This window comes from Phacochoerus africanus, chromosome 4, assembly GCF_016906955.1.
Source record: "Phacochoerus africanus isolate WHEZ1 chromosome 4, ROS_Pafr_v1, whole genome shotgun sequence".
Lineage (NCBI taxonomy): Eukaryota > Metazoa > Chordata > Mammalia > Artiodactyla > Suidae > Phacochoerus > Phacochoerus africanus.
In genome coordinates this window covers 126,498,286-126,513,924 of record NC_062547.1, presented here as the reverse complement: position 1 = coordinate 126,513,924, position 15,639 = coordinate 126,498,286, and the positions used below count along the sequence as shown (strand labels likewise).

General features: G+C 46.5%; 1 protein-coding gene and 1 long non-coding RNA gene across 2 annotated transcripts; one reads left to right on the top strand and one right to left on the bottom strand.

The window, feature by feature from the left end:
- Positions 1 to 21: 21 nt before the first annotated feature.
- On the top strand, positions 22 to 15,038 carry PPIC (peptidylprolyl isomerase C). Its single transcript, XM_047778506.1, has 5 exons — positions 22 to 218; positions 7,210 to 7,323; positions 7,920 to 8,013; positions 10,713 to 10,897; positions 14,367 to 15,038. The coding sequence occupies exons 1-5, from the start codon at positions 105 to 107 to the stop codon at positions 14,493 to 14,495; spliced, it is 636 nt and encodes a 211-aa protein (XP_047634462.1). The 5' UTR covers positions 22 to 104; the 3' UTR covers positions 14,496 to 15,038.
- On the bottom strand, positions 2,543 to 13,388 carry LOC125126271 (uncharacterized). The gene is made up of 3 exons (XR_007134579.1): positions 13,252 to 13,388; positions 7,152 to 7,400; positions 2,543 to 2,757 (listed from the first exon to the last, which is right to left on the bottom strand). It is a non-coding gene; the product is annotated as an uncharacterized LOC125126271 (long non-coding RNA).
- Positions 15,039 to 15,639: the final 601 nt, after the last annotated feature.

Genomic DNA, 15,639 nt, shown 5'->3' with positions numbered 1-15,639 from the left:
CGCCCCAACCCAGAGCGCGCAGGCGCAGCTGGCCAGGAGTCCGGCCAGCGGTCCCCGAGCCTGCGGTCGCATCGGAGCCGCTGCAGCCACTACCACCGTTCACCATGGGCCTGGGTTCCCGGCTGCTACCTCTCGTGCTTTGCGTGGGGCTCAGCGCGCTCCTACCTTATGCGGGAGCCTCGGGCGTTCGCAAGCGAGGTCCCTCTGTGACGGCCAAGGTGATCCAACGGCGGGAGGCAACTTACCCTCGTGCTGGCCGGGGTGTGGGGGTGGGGGAGCCTTGGGGACTGGAATCCCGTGGTCAGGAGTAGCGACGAGTGGGCTTCCCGGGCGCCGAGGATCGGAGACGGCCGAGGGGCTAGGGGGAGGGGGCTGCCAGCGCAAAGGGGGCCGCGGTCTGCGGGGAGACTTGGGAGACGAGGGGCGCTGAGCGGAGTCCCAGCCCGCCCCCTCGCCGGCTGTCTGAACTTCGTCTCCCGGGCTGGTGGTCCGATGTGACCAGCCTGGGAACTGGGAGAAGCTTCCGGAACCAGTGGGTCCTTTCTCCAGGAAGGACACAGCTGAGTACTTCCTTCGGCGTGGCGGGGAAGAGAAGCAGGAAGAATGCGGGAGGGACGGGGATGGGCGGAGGAGACACGCTCCGAGCTGGGCCGCCCGCCGCGAATGTCACCCAGCCTGGCAGTGCCTAGGTCCAGCCCCGGTCGCGGTGGGGTCGGGGTAGGCGATCCTTGGCCATGCTTAAACAAAGGGCTGTCCTCCTTCTCTAGTTAGGAATCACTGTCCTCTCCCGGGGAGGGAGAAGTGCGCTTTGCAGACTTTGGTGGCTGGTAAGACCTGGGCTTGGGATAGTGCTTGCCGGGCGTCGTCAGCACAGGCCGCCCCTGTGTAATAGAGGCCAGCCTTTTAATCTCAATTGTGGCCGCCTTGGGAGCGGGATGGGGAATCTACCGTGGACTGCGTCTTTACAGCTTTAGGTCTTTTTTTCCCGCATATGTATCCAAGGCTAGAAGATAATGGGAGGGTGCAGGGAGAGACGGAGGAAGGGAATGATTTGGGGCCCTTGATCACCACTTCTAGAAAACCCACCGGCAGTAGTGTCTTGGAATCTGGAAGGAGGGGCAGCTGCAAGTGGTCTTAACAGTCAGTTATGTGTCTGCGAGTGGAAATGATACCCTTGAACCTAGTAGCAGGATGGGCAAGTCCTCTACCAGAGACTCCAGCAGAGGTGCGGGGAGGTGGGGGCGGGGGGGAGTTAAGCCCAACATCTGATGCAACCAAAAGGCTGCTGTGGTGATAAACTGAGCTTAAGTGTTTTGAGCACTGATTCTCATCCCAGCTCCTTGATCTTTGGGATGTATCTAGTTTGGGGAACAGATTTATACAAGGCCGGGGCTGAAGCTGTAGGGAAGGGGGCAGCTTCTTTCCACCTGCAGATACTATTTGGGTCTCATGGGATTCAGCCATAAACATAAAATTCAAAAAATGATGAAGGAAATAAACCCTAAAATAGACTGGGTGACATTTAAAAATACCCAAAGGATAAGAAAAACCAGTCTGGCCAAGACTTATGTAGCAAAGGCAATGCATAGGCAAAGGCCTCCAGATAGAAAAGCCATTGTGCCCTCTAAGGATGGAGAAGGGACAGTGTAGCTTCAGCCAGGGATTAGGGGGGAGTGAGTTGAGATGAAGTTGGAGGGGTGAGCAGCAGCAAGATCAGGCAGGGCCTTCGAGGCCACAGTTAGGAGCATGGGTTGTGAAGCAGTTATTCTCATAATTTGAGGTCTTATTCTAAGTGCAGTTGGAGCTACTGAAAGGTTTGAAGCATGGAATTGACAGGAACTCATCTATGTTTTTAAACAATTACTGTGGTGGCTCAGTAGAGAGTATACTGGGAGGCCATTCAGGGCTCCAGGTCAGAGTCTGGATGGTGGTGGCTTGGATTTTAAGGAGCTAACTGTGGAGAGGGGAAGCCAGGGAGGAACTAGAAATAGATTTTTGAAGTATAACTAACAGAACTTTCCAATTGTTTAGTTAGGGGTGGGGGGAAGGGAGTAGGATTGCCAGATGCCCAGTTAGATATAAATTTCAGATAAGCAATGAATAATTTCGTAATGTCAGAACATCACCTATAATATTTGCAAACAAACTTCACCTGGGAGGCTCTTAAACCTGCCAGAGCAGAGACCCACCCCAGAGTAAGTCATTGCTAAATACCATCTCTGGGAGGGTGTGCAGCCCTTGTTGGGAGCCTCTAGAAGAAGTGGGGAAGCTGGGAGTTCTCTTTGTGGCGCAGCGGAAATGAATCTGATTAGTATCCATGAGGACCAGGGTTCGATCCCTGGCCTCACTTAGTGGGTCAGGGATCCAGCGTTGCTGTGAGCTGTGGTGTAGGTCGCAGACACAGCTTGGATCCTGTGTTGCGTGTTTTCTGACTGTGGAAAAGTAGGTCAGTTGGCCATCAATCTAGTGTATTATTTTCCCCAGAGGTCTTTACCTTTTCCTCTGATTTCCTGATTTCAGAAATGGGAAAAAAATGGGCATCTGTAAATATGAGAGGTGTAAAGTGCTGCCCCCACCCAAGGCCCCTTCATGGCACCCACCTTGTCCATGAATCCTGCTGTCAGCTACCACCTCAGCCTCCTGCCCAGCCATGGAGCCTGAGGTCAGGGCTTCAGCTCACTGGTCTCAAAATCCACTCAGTTGGTAGTGGTGGCATTTTCCAGCAGATGCCACATGGATTCTGTGCAGGGTCAGGCACTGAGAATGTAGAAAATAATGCTGCTATCATTCCAGCTGCACTCATGTCACAGCTTGCTGGCACTTTCCACAGCTCAGAGTGGCCAAGAGGCTCTGGCTGGGATAACAGCAAGTTCTCTAACATTCGAGGCTCTTCCTCTGTAAGTGAAGATAGAAATAATACCTACCCAGAGAGTTTTGCACATCAGATGTGATAAAGCAGGTAAAGTTTTTAGCCCTGACTTAAGAGGTCAGCTGTACTTGTTATTTGTGTTATCTTATTAATCCTCCCATGGCAGTGCAGCGCCGAGGGAAGTCCATCATCTGTGTACAGATGAGGAACAGGAGCTCAGAGCTGCCCAAGGTCCCGGGACCAGCTGGCAGTGAAGCTGGTTTTGAGGACAGTTTCTTTGACCTCACAGCTCACATACTTGCTGTCTTCCCCAGGAACTTTGGAACTGGAAGCAGGATTAACTCTACCAGGGTCTGGGGCAGGCTGTGTGAATGTCTCTTGCCTCTTCCCCTGTCTTCCCCCACATCCAATGCCCCATAATTTTCAAATGACTTTCAAGGGCAGCCTCAATGGAAAAAAGGAGTGACGGAGGGGCCAGTTCCTGAAGTGCAACATGGACTCCAAGTACCACCTTTTCCAGGAAGCCCACCCTGATTCCCACAGATAATCGCCACCTCTGTCCATGATGTCTTACCTGTACGTGTCACCTGATAAAACCTGACTTCCCATCACAAGAGCTGCCTATAGATGTGCTTTCTCTTCTGTGGGACCATAAGCTCCATAAGGGGAGAGACATTGCAGGCCCCCTCCCTGTCCAGCACAGAGCCTATGCCCAAGGGCACACAGCAGAGTCAGAAACAATCTCGGGGTGAGGAGGTGTGCCTGGCAGCTGCCCTGGGGCCCCATTTACCTCCTGTTGAGGTATGTGTGTGCCCTGCTCCTCATGTAGTATCACCTGACACTGAACTAGTATTTTCTGAGTACCTGTTTGAGTGGACACTGTGCTGGGCACTAGGGATCTAAAAACACTCTTTCTACCCCTTAGGGGCTCCCTGCCTAGACAGAGAGTCCTATTAATGATAAATCACAGTCCAGGTGAATGCAGCCGCAAATGGAAGTTTTGGCTTTCACCCTCCTAGTGCTAACAAAACCTGGGTCTCTTAGCCCACATCCTTCCTCGGCCTTCTGGAACTGGTGAGGGTCTCCTTTCCCCTCCTGGTGTGGTCAGGAGAGTTGTGTTGCTTCTCTGCACACAGCTCATACTCCCTGCCTTGGCACTTTGGTTCTGGAAGGAACTCTGCCAGGTGGGGCTTGTGCCCTCCCCTGCCCCTGGAAGCTGCTCCCTTCCTCCTGCCTCCCATCACACCTTCGCTAGGAGGCCCTCCCTCAGCCCTGAACAATCCTCCGGAACATGGTTTTCAGGGTTTTCAGTGTTTTGGGGGCACCTGTCACAGGCGGCCTTGTCCTGTGGTTACTCGTGCACTTGGCCTGTCTCTTTATATAAGTTCCCTTAGGACAGGGACTCCCTGCTATAGCTTGGACCTCACAGTGCCTTTTTCAGAGACCTTCGATAAGTACTTGTTGACAATAAGATTTGATTTTGTCATTTCCATTAGAGAATGGGCAACTCTGCTGTATTTTCTTGCCATCACTCACGAAGTTGCAGGATGCTATAGGTTGGGGAAAAAATCATATTAAAATGTGTCCTAGGCCACATGTAAAAAATAAAATTTTGTGTTTAATTTAATTTAATTTTTTTGCTTTTTAGCCCTGTACCTGTGCCATATGGAAGTTCCCAGGCTAGGGATCGAATTGGCCTACAGTCACAGCCACAGCAAGGCAGGATCTGAGCCACATCTTCCACCTACACCATAGCTCACGGACACCCAGGTCCTTAACCCACTGAGTGGGACCAGGGATCAAAGCCATGTCCTCATGGATACTAGTTAGGTTTGTTACCACTGAGCCACAATGGGAATTCCTGAAAACAAAACGTTTATTGAAGAGTTATGCTGGGTGACAGACTCTTTTTTCATCAGTCCCCCGCCCCCTTCCCCCCCCTCCCCCTGCTGCCCACACACACTTTTTTTTTTTTTGTCTTTTCTAGGGCCGCTTCTGCGGCATATGGAGGTTCCCAGGCTTGGGGTCTAATCGGAGCTGTAGTCACTGGCCTACGCCAGAGCCACAGCAACGTGGGATCCGAGCCACGTCTGCAACCTACACCACAGCTCACAGCAACGTCGGATCGTTAACCCACTGAGCAAGGGCAGGGATCGAACCCGAAACCTCGTAGTTCCTAGTCGGATTCATTAACCACTGCGCCACGACGGGAACTCCCTACACACATTTTATTATCTTTGTTGTCACGACATTCCCAGGCTTTATATTCTCTTCTTCATTTTAAAAGTCTGGCAGGCTTTTCTAGTGTCTTATATGGTACTTCTCTACAATGAGGTCCCTGATTCTTTTCCCGGTGCTGCTCCATTATTACCTGTTACTGAATTTACTCCTTAGCTCAGAAATCCCTTTGAAGAAACTGCTTCTCTTCTACCCCAGCTCTGCACACTGGGCTCCTGCTCAAATGAATGCAGCTTCCTGAATTTTTCTCTTCCACTGCACTGCCTCATCTCCAGGGCAAGATCCTTTATGCATTCTATAAAATTCTTTCGTATAAATAATAATACCGTTTTTGCTACTTTGGCCATGTAAAATTGCACGATGCCACATGAAACACTAAATATCACATCATCCTATGACAGATGTACTGATGTATTGGCAGATGCTCTCGTCTTCAGCTAAAGCTTGACAGTCTTTACTTCATGATTTTTCTAACCTGTACGATATCTTTTTTCTTTGACAACCCTTCTTCTATTTTTTTAAAGCCATCTCTTGAATGTCTTTTTTTTTACCCATTCAAACAATACACTGGTTCATATAATCTAAGCTCACTAATAGAATGCCCTTCGACTCTGTGGCCTTTTCAAGCGTTCGGACTCAGAATCATCTGAACACAGTGATTTGTGAAGCAAAATGTATTACAGCATTTCATTTTAGGTGAAATGGTTAAAAAAAAAAAAATCCAAGAGAACTTTCAAGGTTTATCTGCAAAAAAATGACTCACACTCAGGGGTTCCCATCATGGCTCAACAGAAACAAATCCGACTATCATCCATGAGAATGAGGGTTTGATCCCTGGCCTCCCTCAGCAGGTTAAAGATCCAGTGTTGCTGTGAGCTGTGGTATAGTTCACAGACATAGCTTGGATTCTGCGTGGCTGTGGCTGTGGCCGTGGTGGCAGCTGCAGCTCTGAATTGACCCCTAGCCCTGGGAAGCTCCATTTGCTGCGGGTGTGGCCCTAAAAAGACAAAAAAAAAAAAAAAAAGTAACTAACGCTCACTTCTGGATGTGTCCTCGCTTCCTTCCTTGTTCTAAAATGTGGTGACAGAGAAAGGATGCATTCTACTTGTGCAACTTCGGGAACACGACTACTGAATTTGGTGTCTTAAGTTTACGGGGTAAATGGTTCTGTCAGAACCCGATTGTAATGTTTTCTGTACTCGGGCCACGGCTGGAGCCCTGGGGCCTTCGTGCATTTGGCCGTGACTGGCAGGCCTTCTTGGAGCAGTGCTGTGTGTTTTGATCATCTCTCACAGTCCCCATGACAGCAGACATCTATTGAGAACTCATTGGGAATTTGGCACCGCTCGAAGTTACAAAAAAAAAATGAATCTGGATGGTTAGACTATTTCTCTCCTCACCAGTTCTTTTTCTCCTGCCAAGACTGGAGAGCTTTACCTCTCAGAGCAGCAGCCTCCACTATAACCCCATGTCCCCAAGCGAGGAAACGGGAAGCGACAGCAGGGTTGGCCTTGGGTGTGTAGGGGAGGGGAATTATTGAAGATTATGGGCTGACTCGGCCAGTACAGAGTCAGACTTTAAACCCAGTTCCTAGTACAGTGCCTGGCCCGAGCGGGTGCTCTGTAAATGTTCGGTGAATGAATATGTGTGGTGAAATGCACCCATAGGATGGTTTCAGAGCTCCTTTAATTTTTTTTAAATGATTTTTATTTTTTTCTATCATAGCTGGTTTACAGTGTTCTGTCGATTTTCTACTGTGCAGCAAGGCGACCCAGCCACACATACATACAATTCTATTTTCTCCCATTATCATGCTCCATCGTAAGTGACTAGATATAGTTCCCAGTGCTATACAGCAGGATCTCATTGCTCACCATTCCAAAGGCAATAGTCTGCATCTATTAACCCCAAACTCCCAGTCCCTCCCATTCCCTCCCCAGAGCTCCTTTAATTTATATCATGTTCCTTCACATCTCCTTAATCAAATTCGGGCAGGCAGGGCCCCCACGTGTGGATCGGCTGTCAGACTGTCGTGTTCACTTACCTTGCATCATGGCTCGTCCTCCTTATAACCTTCTGCTTGGCCTTTCATCGACACGCAGGTCTTCTTCGACGTGAGGATTGGAGATAAAGATGTTGGCAGAATTGTGATTGGCCTCTTTGGAAAAGTTGTGCCCAAGACAGTGGAAAATTTTATCGCTCTGGCAACAGGCGAGGTGTGTCTCGGTTTTCTTCTTTCTACCTGTGCACGCAATTGATCTTCCTTCTTTTAAGCCAAGCATAAAGGTGTCTTCTGGGAAAAGAAGTGTTAAATTAGGTGAGATGAACCCAGACGTCTAACAGGATTTTACTTTATTTGCCCATAAAACCTGTGTTCTTGGAGTTCCCTTGTGACACAGCAGGCTAAGGATCTGGCCTCGTCACTGCAGTGGCTCGGGTTGATTCTGTGGCATGGGTTCAATCCCTGACCCAGAGACTTCCACATGCCATAGGTGGGGCCAAAATAAATAAGTAAAAGCCTTATTCCTTAGGCTTTCAGTTTCCTGAGGGTTCTAGAAACTGAGGGGAAACAGTCATCAAGTGAAAATGCAGATTGCTCTTTTTTTTTACTTATTCACATTAATACTGCCATCGTTTATTTATTTATTTTTTTGATCAGCTCATTTCCTTCAGTAAATTCTTGCAGGGACCCATCTTGTTCTGTAGATATTTTGTGTCATTTTCTCATTTTGTCATTTCCAGATAAACATGGGGGGTATCTTTCAGTATGGGTTATAGCTACTTGTATATTCAACTGACATAATCTCTTTAGAAAGGATACGGATATAAAGGAAGCAAGTTTCATCGTGTCATTAAAGATTTCATGATTCAAGGAGGAGACTTCACCCATGGAGACGGCACTGGTGGTAATGTTCTTTCAGTTTTACTTTCCTGCTTATGGGTTGAAACCTAAGATTAAGACAGTATAGGAGTTCCCGTCATGGCACAGTGGTTAAAGAATCTGACTAGTATCCATGAGGATGTGGGTTTGATCCCTGGCCTCAGTCAGTGGGTTAAGGATCCAGCGTGGCCATGAGCTGTGGTGTAGGTCACAGACATGGCTCAGATCCTACATTGCTGTGGCTGTGGTGTAGGCTGGCAGCTGTAGCTCCAATTAGACCCCGAGCCTGGGAACCTCCATATGCTGTGGGTGCCATCCTAAAAATAAAATAAAATAAAGACAACCAAACTAATTCTTTAATAGGGATAGAGTTTGGGGGGGGGGGCTCCTTTAATAAAATCTTGGTAGGGGCCAATGAGTGAGGCTTCCTACATTTTATAGGTGAATTTATTTTCTTCTTATGAAACACTTTCATTTTATTCTCAGCTTTTTCAATAATTAAAAAATGTAAGTAATAGACAAGTTTTAAAAATTTGTAACACAAATTAATTTTTATCAACAAAATTCAAGTATAAATAATTCAGTTTATAGAGTCTCTAATATCCCTGGGTTTATTGTTTCTTATTGAGGAAACCAGCTACCTAGCTCCCTGGATCATTCTTCCTTAGAAATGAAGTGAGTTCTTTTCCTGAACACATACAATATAGAAAGCTACATAGAATTTAAATTTACTTTAGGCTTAAGATTTTTAATTCAGCAAATACTGGCTTTGGTGGATATTAAACTGCTAACTTTTTAAGGAAACTTGGGCTATTTTCAAGCACTATTGCTAATTTTAGATTTATGGTAATGGTCAATTCATAACAAAATGACTGCAATTAAATGCTTGGATTTGCCAGTCACTTTGGTAGGATTATCCCTGCAGAAATGTTGGAGGTATGGAAATGGGGAATGGAGCAAAGGGACATGTCCAGGCTACTTAGGGTAATGGAGTTGGTGAGGATGCTCAGGGCAGCAAGTGTACCTGCTTAGAGCTGGGTCTCACTGGCAAGGCCTGCAGCTCCAATACTGGGACCCACAGGGCTGGCACTCCATGTCCTGCCCTGGGTCCAGCAGGAATGATGACAGAGCTTTATTGTGTCCTCTTTCCTGTGTCTCTCTCCCCCACCACCCCACCCCGGTTTCCCTGCATGTGCACTCATGTGTACGTAGCATGCACAGAATTAAAATTCTCTGAGTCTGGGAGATAGGATCTCCTTTTATAGCCAGGCTTTATTTTGAATGCTTTTTTTTTTTTTTTTTTTTGCTTTTTACAGCCACACCCATGGCACATGGAAGTTCCCAGGCTAGAGGTCGAATTGACAGCTGCCCGCCACAGCTACAGCCACAGCCGCAGCCACGGCCACACCAGATCTGAGCTGCATCTGCAACCCACACCACAGCTCTTGGCAACGCCAGATCCTTAACCCACTGAGCGAGGCCAGGGATCAAACCTGCATCCTCATGGATACTAATGGACTTTGTCTCCACTGCACCACGATGGGAACTCCTCCCCGCCCCCCCGCCACTCCACCCCCGCCCACTCCCAGGGCATGTGGGTCAAGGATCAAACCTGCACTACAGCAATGACTCAAGCCAATGCAGTGACAGTACCTGCCCCTTAACCTGCTAGGCCATCTGGGAACTCCTTCTGGATCACTTAAAGTTAGCCTAGACCTCTCCATAAGCAGACTTTCCTGCCAGGCCACCTCATGTGTCACTGACCAACCAGCTATTAATTGCTTGGCTTTGGTATCCACTTCTGGTCCTTCTGACTGAGCCAGGACTTCAAGGCTGGCTGCCAATGAATAAGGGGCTCTAAGTAGAGGAGGTGGGTGTGACAGGCACTCAGGGTGTTATAGGATGGAGCAGATACTTCTCATGGTCCGTACTGCTATTTTATAGGAAAAATGTGTTGTTCTCTCGCTGCGCCTGCTCTAGAACTCCAGCCCACCTGCCTGCCTTTGGGTCTTCTTCCCAAGGCCGCCTCCCTGAGTAGTCCCAGCTGCCATCAGCCTCTGGATCCTGATGAGCCCTGGAGTCATCAAGCCCAGTGACTTCCAGGCGATGCTATTTCTCCGTGGGTGGAGGCAGGAGAGAGCACTGGAGTTAGAGCTGGAAAGTCAGATGTTCAAGTTCTGCTCTACTGTTTTCAAGTTTGATAATCCCTGCTTCCCATTCAAAATGGGAATGAGAATACCTGTTCTATAAGAGAGAATTAGCTAAGGGCCATTTTAAGTGTGGGCTGCACTCTGGTTGGCTGCTGAGGTAGGAGTGACCCAGGACAAGTGACCTGAACCTCGGGACAGAGATGGAGCCACTAGGATGGCTCATCCCCCTTTCCATCTGACTTCATGGTGTCACCCTGCCCTTCAGTTCCTTCTCATCTCAGAGTAAAATCGCCAACTTGCTTGGTCAAGGTTTGCGTCTTGGTTTGAGGCCAGAGGCTATCCTGTCATCTTGAGTCATACTTAAGGCTTTGGTTTGAGTCCCTAGTACCCTGTTTCCTTAAGGAGTTAATTTGATGTCCTGCTTTCTCTCTCCTTATGTTGACCATCTTTTCCCCACTCCTACTTCCTAGAGGGTTCTATGAACCCATTCTACTGAAACTTTACATTTCCCTTTAAAGAATTGACTTTCATAGAGTATCTGTTGACTCTCCCTTTTTTGTTTTGTCTCGCCCAGGTATAAGCATTTATGGAGAGACTTTTCCAGATGAGAACTTCAAATTGAAGCATTATGGCATTGGGTGGGTCAGCATGGCCAATGCTGGACCTGACACCAATGGCTCTCAGTTCTTTATCACCTTAACCAAACCCACCTGGTTGGATGGCAAACATGTAGTATTTGGAAAAGTCATCGATGGAATGGTAACTTGACATATTATCTTATTCTCGTTCTAAGCTTTATATTTATAATGAGAGTATTTTAGTGATTTAATCTCAAAACGCCCTTGTTAGAGAGCCATAATTATATACTGATTGGCCTCTTCAAAGGTGAATTAATTCTATGTGGTATGGTATTTTAATTGTTAAGAGCATGGGGACAAGCTGGGGAGTTAACATGGAGAAGCTGAGTACGTATCTCACTACTTGATGTAATTGGAAGCTCATTTTAATGTAACCAAAGAAAATCCCATACGTACATGCAATGGAATATTATTCAGCCTTAAAAAGGAAGGAAAGCCTGGAGTTTCTGTCATGGCTCAGCAGAAATGAATCTGACTAGCATCCATGGGAACATAGGTTCAATCCCTAGCCTCGCTCAGTAGGTTAAAAGGATCCAGTGTTGCCATGAGCTGTGGTATAGGTTGCAGATGTGGCTCGCATCTGGCATTGCTGTGCCTGTGGTGTAGGCTGGTGGCAGCAGCTCTGATTCGACCCCTAGCCTGGGAATCTCCATACGCCGCGGGTGCAGCCCTAAAAAGACAAAAGAAAAAGAAAAAGAAAGGACAAAAAAAGGAAGGAAATCCTGTCATATGCTACAACATGGATAAACCTTGAGAATGTTAAGTAAAATAAGCCAGTAACAAAAAGACTGGATGATTCCATTTAAAGAAGGTATCTAAAGCAGGCAAATACATGGAAATGTGAAGTGGAATGCCGGTTGCTAGGGGCTGGGGAGAATAAGGAACTGGGGAGCCGGTGTTTAATGGGTACCCCTATAAATCTTCAGTTTCACAAGATGAAAAAGTTCTGGATATTAGTTGCACAGCAATGTGAATATGCTTGAACTAAGGAATGGCTGAACTACTTATCCAGAAATCGACAACATGGTAAATTTCATGTCACATGTTTCTTACCATAATTAAAAATAACACATTTGGGAGTTCCTGTCGTGGCTCAGCGGTTAGCGAACCTGACGAGCATCCATAAGGACACGGGCTCAGTCCTTGGCCTCCGTCAGTGGGTTAAGGATCCAGCGTTGCCCTGAGCTGTAGTGTAGGTCGCAGATGTGGCTCAGATGCCGTGTTGCTGTGGCTATAGTGTAAGCCAACAGCTACAGTTCCAACTGGACCCCTAGCCTGGGAAACTCCATATGCCGTGGGTGCTGCCCTAAATAGACAAAAAGACCAAAAAATAAAAAAAATTAAAAAATTTTAAAACCCTGAGCCCCATGTGGTTCAGTATAGACACAAGTCACCTTTCAAGACACACAGTATAGCAACCAAGATTTCTAAAGAGAGTTCAAGTTTATGCTGCTCCGTCTCAAAGAATATCAACGAGGCCCAATTCATGATCCAGAGGAAGGCTTCTTGAAATCCTCATGTTCCTCCCAACATCTCGCCTCCTCAGCAGCTGCCCAAAGATGCTCTCCCAGCTCCTCAGCTGGCACCTGTAAGGTCTGCCCACCACAACCCTGGACCATCCTTGATTCCCTGGCCCTCTTCCCTGTTTCCTTGTTTTGTTTTCATGTGAACTGTTCTGCCTCCTTCATCCACACATAAATAAACCACCCTTCCTTACTGCAGTTCTTCCACTACTACCTGTTTTTTCTGATTCAACCCAACAGCAGGCCAGGAACTGAGTCGGCTGACTCAGAACCTCCTTTACAAGGCAAGGAGGTGTTCAACCTGAGCTGTCAAATAATTGTCACGAGCAAGTGGGATGAGAGGGAAAGAGAGCCAACACCTGTCACTTAATATATATTACTTTAAGTCCCATCACAATGAAGGACATGTCGCTATTTGCATAAGCCGCAATGTCCTCTAAAGAATCTACTCCTAAATGATAACAGTTTCTAGCACTCCTCAGGTCTCTTCCTGAACTCTGCTTTTTAATGAGCTCAACACGGACATGCATGGGTTAAACCAGTCTGGGCTTTTGACCACTGGGCCTGACCAGGTTCTAAGATTAAATGTAAACTGATTCAAACATTCATTCAATGAATGATTGGGTTGTTGTTGTTGTTTTGTCTTTTTTTTTTTTTTTAGGGCTGCACCCTCAGTTTATGGAAATTCCCAGGCCAGGGGTTGAATTGGAGCTGTAGCCGCTGGCCTGTACCACAGCCACAGCAACTCAGGATCTGAGCAGCATCTGTTACCTATACCACAGCTCAGGGCAATGCTGGATCCTTAACCCACTCAGCGGGGCTGGGACTCGAACCCCATGTCATCATTGATACTAGTCAAGTTCATTACTGCTAAGCCACGACGGGAACTCCTCAATGAGTAATTTCAAATACAACATTGTGCCAGGCTCTAAGAAGAAGGAAGAGTACATACGCAGGGCTTTCTTCTCCTGGTCATGGTTTTTCTCCTGGTCTTCTGGATCTTTCATCCCGGTGTCCTGGTTGACTGTACCAACCTCCGTCTGCCACTGATACATATTCAGGGAGATCCGCTGCCTGGTCCCATATGAAAGGACCTTAAAAAAATTTTTTTTAAATGTTAAAAAAATAAAATGGGCAAACCCAGAACTAGCTCCACTTCTAAATCTGCTTTCTGGCCCATTTTCTTATGCCTACACCTCATACAGATTGGAGCTGAAATTGACTCAAATTCCATGTTAACTTTTTTTTTTTTTTTTTGCTTTTTCAGGGTCGTACCTGAGGCATATGGAAGTTGCCAGACTAGGGGTCGAATCAGAGCTACAAGTGCTGGCCACAGCCACAGCCACACAGGATCTGAGCCACGTCTGCGACCTACACCACAGCTCACAGCAATGCCGGATCCTTAACCCACTGAGTAAGGCCAGGGCTTGAACCCATATCCTCATGGATGCTAGTTGGATTTGTTTCTGCTGCGCCACAATGGGAACTCCTCCATGTTAACTCTTAAATTGGGGTGTAACAAGTGAGTAGAAATACTTTTTATTAGAGCTAGATGTTTGCAAAAACACCTCTTTTTTTTAGACTATGGAATGCAAATAAAGATGAGACGAAATACACACATATGCTCTCTGACTAGCAAGCTACTGGGGTAACTGTTATTCCATTCTATATAAATTTCCTGAGTATTCTAAGTTTTCCGTACTTGGCTTGCATGGTTTTTGTGATCATTAAAAAAACAACCACATGGAGTTCCTGTTGTGCCTCAGCGGAAATGAATCTGATTAGCATCTGTGAGGACACAGGTTCGATTCCTGGCCTTGCTCAGTGTGTTAAGGATCTGGCATTGCCATGAGCTGTGGTGTAGGCCAGCAGCCGCAGCTCTGATTCGGATCCCTAGCCTAGGAGCATTCATATACCACAGGTACAGCCCTAAAAAAGACCAAAAAAAAAAAAAAGCAACCGCAATGTATTTCCCACTTGGGCTTTCAGCCGTCACACTGATCTTACGTCTCGATCACCATAGTTGCTGGTCAGAGGTGAACCGTGGGTCTACCTTTCTCTCACCAGACAGTGGTCCACTCCATCGAACTGCAGGCAACTGATGGGCATGACCGTCCACTCACCGACTGCTCCATCATCAACAGCGGCAAGATAGATGTGAAAACGCCCTTCGTGGTAGAGGTTGCTGACTGGTGATCCAGCTGGCAGAAAACAAAGAACAACACATTCTGGTGGGGCGTGTGTGTGTGTGTGTGTGTGTGCACGTGCGCGTGCACATACACCTGTCTTTTGATTCCTCAAAGTTAGTGTTTTCCTCCGTTCTTTAACTTTCTTCTGTTTTCCACCCCAGATCACAGGAGAGGTAGAAAAATCAACCACTGAACATTTAGTTCCCATGAATTTTGGTAAATCACTTGTTGAGGAGCTTCCCACTTTAAGATACATATCCTTTTCCTTCAATGGTGCTATTTATAAACGAGCAAACTTTGTACTGGCTATTTTCTTTTGAGAAACACCATCATTACTCTGCTGAATTAATCGTGATCCCCAAATTGAGTCATGCTAACGATTATCTGAAGAAGATGGGGACAAGAAGCTTATTATTTTGTATTCAAACACAAATTAATTTCCAGGAAAGGGAGATCTGATTAGAATTATCTGATGTATGTCACAGGGACTTTTGCCTGAGAAAAGGTGCTTTGGTGTCCTCTATTATTAAATACTTTTTACATAGAGGAATTATTTTTGCAGTGCTTTTTTTTTTTTACCTAATTTTTTTTGTTTTTTTTTTTTAAATAATGTACAGGAGTTCCCATCGTGGCTCAGTGGTTAGCGAATCCAACTAGGAACCATGAGGTGGCGGGTTCGATCCCTGGCCTTTCTCAGTGGGTTAAGGATCTGGTGTCGCTGTGAACTGTGGTGTGGGTTGCAGACGCGGCTCAGATCTGGTGTTGCTGTGGCTGTGGTGTAGGCCGGCGGCTATAGCTCCAATTTGTCCCCTAGCCTGGAAATCTCTATATGTCATGGGAGCGGCCCAAGATATGGCAAAAAGACTAAATAAATAAATAAATATAAAAATAAATAAAATTTTAAAAAATTAAAATTTTTTTTTAAATTTTAAAAATTAAAAAATAAAAATAAAAAAGTAATGTACAAAAATACATGCACTCTATAATGTTGAAAGTGAACAGATTAGAAAGGGTTCTGTACATCAAAATATGAACACAACTGGATAATCTGGGATGGGGATGCACAAAAGTCATGCCCAAGTGCATCCCAAATATTTAAGCTGATAATTCACTAATTTTTCCTCAGTGTAAGAGGTTTAGAAAGTTCCCTT